Source organism: Macrotis lagotis, chromosome 1 (genome assembly GCF_037893015.1).
Source record: "Macrotis lagotis isolate mMagLag1 chromosome 1, bilby.v1.9.chrom.fasta, whole genome shotgun sequence".
Taxonomy (NCBI): Eukaryota; Metazoa; Chordata; class Mammalia; order Peramelemorphia; family Peramelidae; genus Macrotis; species Macrotis lagotis.
In genome coordinates this window covers 540,020,573-540,027,663 of record NC_133658.1, presented here as the reverse complement: position 1 = coordinate 540,027,663, position 7,091 = coordinate 540,020,573, and the positions used below count along the sequence as shown (strand labels likewise).

Here is a 7,091-nt window from a genome sequence, read left to right as displayed (position 1 = left end):
GTGCAAGCCCTGGTTTTTACAGATGCAAAAACTAGCCCAGACAGATTAAGTACTTACCCAAGGTCATAGGAAGTAAATAGAAAGAATAATTCATTCTTGTGATACTGTTTTATGGTTACAGTGCATTCTGTATATACTAAATTAATCATTGATTCCTCACACAGCAATACTGGGGGGGAGGGGCAGTGGCACAAGAAACATTGCCCTATTTTATTAATGACACTAAGATTCAGAGAGGTCATGTAGTGCCCAAAGTCACAAAGACTTCTATCTCTCTATATATTAATCTTGTCACTATACCATGCTGCTTCTGTATATACCAAGATAAATGGTGGCCCAATTAATTGGAAACAATATCTTAGAAGAGCCTTTTAAAATTAAAACCAAATCTAAGGAGCAGCTAGGTGGCGCAGTGGATAGAGTAATGGCCCTGGAGTCAGGAGGACATGAGTTTAAATCTAGCCTCAGACATTAATAATTGCCTAGCTGTGTGACCCTGGGCAAGTCACTTAACCCCATTGCCTTAAATAAAAGTAAAAGAAGGGGAAAAAATCAAGAGTTCCACTGAAAAAAAGAAAGAAAGAAATATTCCAAGAAAAATTACATTTTAACAAATGTCTTTTTGCATGCATATATGTATATATAGATATAGATATGTGTACATTTATATGTATGGTATGTGTATGTTTATGTATATATTTCACATAAGTATGTGTGTGTGTGTTTATGAGTGCAGAGACATGTAGGCCTATAAATACAAATAAATGGCTTTTTTGTCAACAGATTTAGTTCTTAAACAAGCTGCATCACTTTTTGGACATAATGATGACAGATTTAGTATGTACTAAAGTTGTTTGATTTCTAGAAGCTGATTTTGATATTTAAAAGTTCTATCGGAATACATTAGACTTACTCTAAAGAACACAGAAATTCATTTTTTTAATTTTCTTAATATGACTAGAATTTCTATGCTTAGTTATCTAAATCTTTCTAAAATGAGTGATATATGTCTGAGATGGTTTTCTATTTTCTCTTGTAAATGAGCATGCTGGGATTTGTAATGGCAACCTAAACTTAATAAAAATTAGTCAAGCTTAAGTATTTTCTTTAAAGGAGCAGCAGAATCCTTGCATGATCATTAATTACTACTGTACCTTTAAAATATAAAAGACCTTGTCTACCCTTACTAGAAGTTTCTAGCAATCCCTTAATTTCAAGATTGCTTTAGGTGAACCACTTTATAATATGAATACAGGCTTTTGTTTTTGTTTTTTTAATTTGTCTCAGTTTAGCTAGAATGCAATGTGAGGAAAAACTTTTAAAAGCATATTATATGTAAAGCACCGGCCCTGGAGTCAGGAGTATCTAGGTTCAAATCCGGTCTCAGACACTTAATAATTACCTAGCTGTGTGGCCTTGGACAAGCCACTTAACCCCATTTGCCTTGGAAAAAACCTTAAAAAAAAGTATATTATATGTCATCTAGACTGCTCAGAATGACTGGGATGGAGGAATAAAAAGAGAAAGACTGGAATCTGAAAGAGAAAGCTTAACCTAAAACTTTATACCAATTTTATTTCTTCTTGTTGTCCAGTCATTTCAGTCCTGTCTGACTCTTCATGACCCCTTTCAGGGTTTTCTTGGCAAATATACTAGAGTAACTGATCATTTCCTTCTCCAACTTATTTTACAGATAAGGAAACTGAGGCAAACGGGGTTAAGTGATTTGCCCAGGGTCACACAGCTAATAAGTATCTGAGGGCAGATTTGAACTCAAGATCGAGTACTCTACTCACTGAACTATACCCTTCCCAAAACATGTATTATTTAAATCTAATAGGGAGGTTTTAGACAACACTATTGTCTTAGCAGGGATGAAAATATTAAATTACAAATTCATAAAGGAAATTTCCTATCAAATGAATCTCATAAATTACTTTTTTTAATGGAAAAGTTTAATCTTTCTATTGCCTATAAAAGCAGATAGGTGACTCCATGTAGCACAAAGGAATTGAAGTCAGGAAGATCTAAGATCTGGCCATAGACACTTAATAACTGTGCAACTGGGCAAATTACTTAGGTTCTATTTGCCTCAATTTCTTCATCTGTAAAATGAGGGTAATAATAGTGTCTATTTCCTAAGGCAGTCATGAGAATCAAATGAAATGATAATAATTGTAAAGCACTTAGTCTGGTACATAATGTTTATATAAATATCATTTCTTTTCAATGACAATTGTTCATTATCTATGCATCCCCACCCCCTCTCCATGAAAGGGAAAGAGACTGACAGTGGGTTACAGGCAAGTGCTTTATGAACTCAAAGGAAGTAATGGATATAAAGCACTTTGCAAAACTTAAAGCAATATAGAAATTGTTGTTGAGTTGTTTCAATTGTGTCCAATTCTCTGTGACTGCTTTTGGAGTTTTCTTGGCAGAGATATTAGAGGAGTTTGCTATTTCTTTCTCCAGTTCATTTTATAGGTGAAAAACTGAGACAGAGTTAAGTGACTTACCCAGGGTCACACAATTAGGAAGTGTCTGAGGCCAGATTTGAATTCAGCAAGATGAGTCTTTCTGGCTTCAAATCTGGCACTCTTATCTACTGTACCACCTAGACTAGTTTACTTTAAATTATTATTTTTATCCTACATTCACCAGGTCTCCAGTCTAGTGATGCTTTCATTCCCTGAACCTTCTGCACTCTGGCTGAGTTCAAGTAATGTTTATAGAGCAATAAAAAAGATGTGCTGATAAATGTTTAACAATCATTCTGGAGGAGATAGGATGGAATTGTATACAAACACTTTTAAATTGAATCTGCATTACTATGAACACTTTCAGAAGTTCAGAAAGTCAACAAAACAAAAAATCAAGCCCTAATTTGTAGCTATTATGTATTTCTGAGATATAAGTACTCAAACTGGGTTCTCTCAACTGTACAAGTTGGATCCAGCACACACCTGGATTTATTTTCCTTTGCCCTCCCCTCACTTATATTGAACCTGAACAATCTCTCTAAGAATGATGGGGTTAATAGAGGTAGTGGCTCCCTCTTGCCAAGCACCTGCAGAAATCTTTTCTTTTTTTTTTCTATGTATTCCCCCCGCCATTTCTTTTAAGAGATAAGATCAAGTCTATTTGTGTCCTTCATTTCTTTAGCATTTAGTCCCATACTCTGACTGGTGTTTCTGATTTATAATTGCTGCCTTTCTATCTTCCATCTCATAAATTTGAATGAAAAGGTTTTTCTAAGCACCTCCCCCTAGGTTTTTCCTATAAGACTCAAAAGTATTTTTGCCCCCTAGGGATCAGTAGATATTCCTAACAGCTACCATTATGGATGAAGTCTTTATTATGAAGCTGTTTGCATATCTAATAATCTTTTTACTGGTACTTACATGATGATTCATTGCTTGGAATTCTTTCAACCAGTCATACAGCTAATCATTGTGAGAGGCAAGACCTTAATCCAACTCTTGTAGACTGCAAGCCAGCATTCTACCCATTCCCTCAAACTGCTTTTAAATATGTAACTTGGCTTTTGAAGAGAATGTTCACCTTACCCTTCTCGTAGTTAACATCAAGGAATATACATCCCCCAAAAATACTACAGAAAATTTTAAAAGTATATTATATATCATCTAGACTGTTCAGAATAACTAGGATGGAGGAATAAAAAGAGAAAGATGGGAATTTGAAAGAGAAAGCTTAAAAGAGAAAGAGAAGAAAGATGGATATATATATATGGATATATATATCCATATATATAATATGTATATATATAATATATATATATATATATATATATATATATACCCAAGTTGAAATAGAGTGAAAGATCCAACAGAGACCTTAGGATACTCACACATACAGGATATAAATATATTTTCAGGTAGTTGACATGACATTTTAAGATATCACTACTGAAGACAAAGTTATATTGCATTTTCACTACAATATATAAAGATGCAATGTTGCATTTTATGACATGGAATCATTCACAAATATGTTTTAATTCAGTCCCTTAACAAATTACATGTTGACTTGCAAACATACACAACACTGTTGTTGTTTTCTGTAAAACACTATTATAAGTTGAAGTTAGGTTCAATAAAAGTTATTGGTAATCTATTTCAAAAATATTTACCCTTTAAACTAACTTTCAGAGGGGATTCAGGAAAACTAATCACGAATTATGACATTGTTTCTATGCAAAATTGAATGCTAAGTTCCAATAAACTGACTTACAAATTTTTTGGACATACCTGTATCTAAATTAGAAACTGTTTATACTTGGAATTAGCTGAACTATATGAATAATTATGACTGGCATTATTAGTCTATGAAGTACTTTACATATATTATCTCACCTGAACCTGGAAAAAAATGTTAAAGGTAGGTGCTATCTTATCCCCTTTTAAAAAAGATAAGGAAGCTGAATCTCAGAGAGTAAGTGATTTGCCAAGGATCTCAAAGCTAGTAAGACTGAATTTGAACCTGGGACTTTCTGACTAAAAATCCAAAATGCTGTCTACTACATGAGTTCCTTTTGGAATTAGACTTCTGATATTTTCTTTAACTGGTACAGGACTATGTAAATATTTGTTAAAGAACAGTCATGTTTTTATATTTCATATCACCTAAATAAATGAAATATATTTTTTCTGTTTATCTAAATTAAATATTATTGACCTTCTTTATTCTGAAAAAAAATGAAATTGGCATTTCATATTCAACTAAACACCCTTTTTTCCAAACAAAAAGAAAGATTAACTGATTTCTGGACTATGCTTCCTCCCATTTTCTAGTCCCCTGGTACTGTAAGAAATATTTCTTTCCCCACTTCTCAAAAAAGTTGGAAAAAAGCTTTCCATTTGTTTTTTAAATTTATATGTTCTGCTGTTCTCACTAATAGTTTCTCCTTTCCAAGCCTTTAGTACTCTATTTCATCAAGTAACATAATAGGTATTACAAAATGCTACAATTTAAATCAATCCTTAGTCAGAAGTTGTAGTTCTCAAAAGCCATATTAGTATAGGTAAGAAGGACCCACAGTATATTCTAACAAAAATGGTTCCTGATCCTTAAATCATTCAATTCTATAGTCTCTGTTTCCCAGGTAAAGATACCCTTGGGGCACTATGCCCCAGCTAATGTGATTTCTGATCAAATATGAAATCACATTCAGTTATTCTTCCTCTATTACTGCTGGACTTTCTTCAAAACTTGGATCTATCACTTTTTCTATCAAAGTGCATGACTTTGCTGGGAGAATCAAATGAAGGAACTTCTCATTGGCCAAGTTTTCTATTACCTCTTAGATTAGGAACTAAGAGAGTAGGTTACTAAGAATGATATTCCATAGATAATTGGATACCAAAATGAGCCAAATAACTTTTTCCTATCATTGTTGAACTGATGTATCTCAGGCATAATAGAGGAAAGAAAGGCAGTTTTATAAGATTATTATGATTGGTCATTTAGATTGTTTCTTATAAAAGAAGCTATATTTTTTTAAAAATGGATTTTAAAAATCAAATCAAGATTGTGAAAAGATTTACCTGCTTTGGGTTACTTTTTTGTATACCCAAGATAGACACTTTAAAGGAAACAGTGTCTTTTTTAGGCATAAGTAGACTTGCATGCAGACAGGGAAGAATTGATGGTGCTAAAAACCATATACAAGTCTTGCCAAATTTTGCTATTTTCTCTTTTATCAATATTGCATGACTCTGTTTCTAATACAATACTAATATGATATAGAAATGATAGCACTCGCAGGTCTTTCATCATATTGTATCACTGCTTTATCATATTAGGCTAATACACTGCGAGAGTTGATAGAACCTCTCCATGCCAAATCGGATCCACTTCTCTTGGCACTGAATCCAATGGACTCACAGATTGATAAGCTAAAGTTTAGAGAATTTAGATCGGAGAGAGTTGACACGGCGCAGACTCAACTTCAACTGCTTGCAAGCAACTTAATGGCCTCCATTCCGAAAACTTAATAAGTCCTTCTTTGATGTTTCTAACAGAAAACAGACTTTTATCAGTTTAGACTACCCAATGTCTACATTTGGGGCCTCCAGAAAGGGATTTTAAAGGGGCAGAGCAATCTTATGAAGAATACATCCTTTCTACACTGGGACTTAGGCAAAAAAATCAAAGCCAAGCAAGATGGAAAACAGTAACTGAAAAGCTGCCCTCTCTATGGGAGACAGAAGGGGAAGAGGGTTGTAACAGGCAAGGGTTCTTGATTGGTGACACTTCTATTGTATTCTTCTGACATCGAGGAAATAAAGAGGGATCAGCTTTGGTAACCATAAAATCCTGGCTTTTTTGTGGACTCTTCACTATCCTCTGTCAGGAAAAGTAAAGGAATAAAATCCTGTATAAGTGTGTTTTGCATTTTTAAAAAATTTTTAAAAGTTGATTTGTTGTATCATCCTAATTTAAGTGTCATCTACCATGGCAAGGTATAAACAGCCTGTTCTAAGACTTACTATGTCTAATATTTTATCATGCATATTCTGATGTAACAGAAACTAACTTAGATGACAGTGATGAAGAAGATTCCACATGCTGGGCATTATTAGATTCCCTCAGATAAAATCTCCAGTTGCTCCTTATTTGGGGGGACTTGTTTAGAAGTGTTGTTGCCTCATAGGGCAAATATAAAGTGTTATCTATAAAACACTTGGACTCCTTAGGGCTATAATTTTGTTTTTCAGACCAGTATTTTGTCTGGATGTCATTCAAGCTCGCTTCAGATGTTATTGTTTACTATTATGTGCTGGGCACCCTGTGGCTCAATATTAGCCTCTCTCTCTCTTTCTTTGTGTAGTGGATTTGAAATTCCTTTTATTTAGTTCAAATATAGATATTCCAAAATAGTTCCAATGCTAATTACTGGATATTTCATACTGTGTTAAGGACAGATAATTTAAAATTGTATTTTGAAATGTTTTTTTCTTCCTGTCACCGCAGTGTGTGGTATTGAATAATGTTAATATCTGTAAAAATATATATTATATAAAAATAAAAATGTATGACCCATTGGTATCTAATCATTTTAGATAATTTAA

At 33.5% G+C, this 7,091-nt stretch overlaps 1 protein-coding gene across 6 annotated transcripts in view; it reads left to right on the top strand.

Moving 5' to 3' along the window:
• CNKSR2 (connector enhancer of kinase suppressor of Ras 2) overlaps positions 1–7,091 on the top strand; it is a 338,317-nt gene that overhangs the window by 317,256 nt on the left and 13,970 nt on the right. Inside the window, exon 21 of one of the 6 annotated variants that reach the window (XM_074214262.1) lies at positions 5,823–6,959. The exons of the other annotated variants lie outside the window; for them this stretch is intronic. Within the exon in view, the coding sequence (XP_074070363.1) occupies positions 5,823–5,827 (5 nt within the window). The 3' untranslated portion in view covers positions 5,828–6,959. Of the gene's footprint in view, positions 1–5,822; positions 6,960–7,091 lie in introns of those variants that run through there. 6 annotated transcript variants of the gene reach the window in all.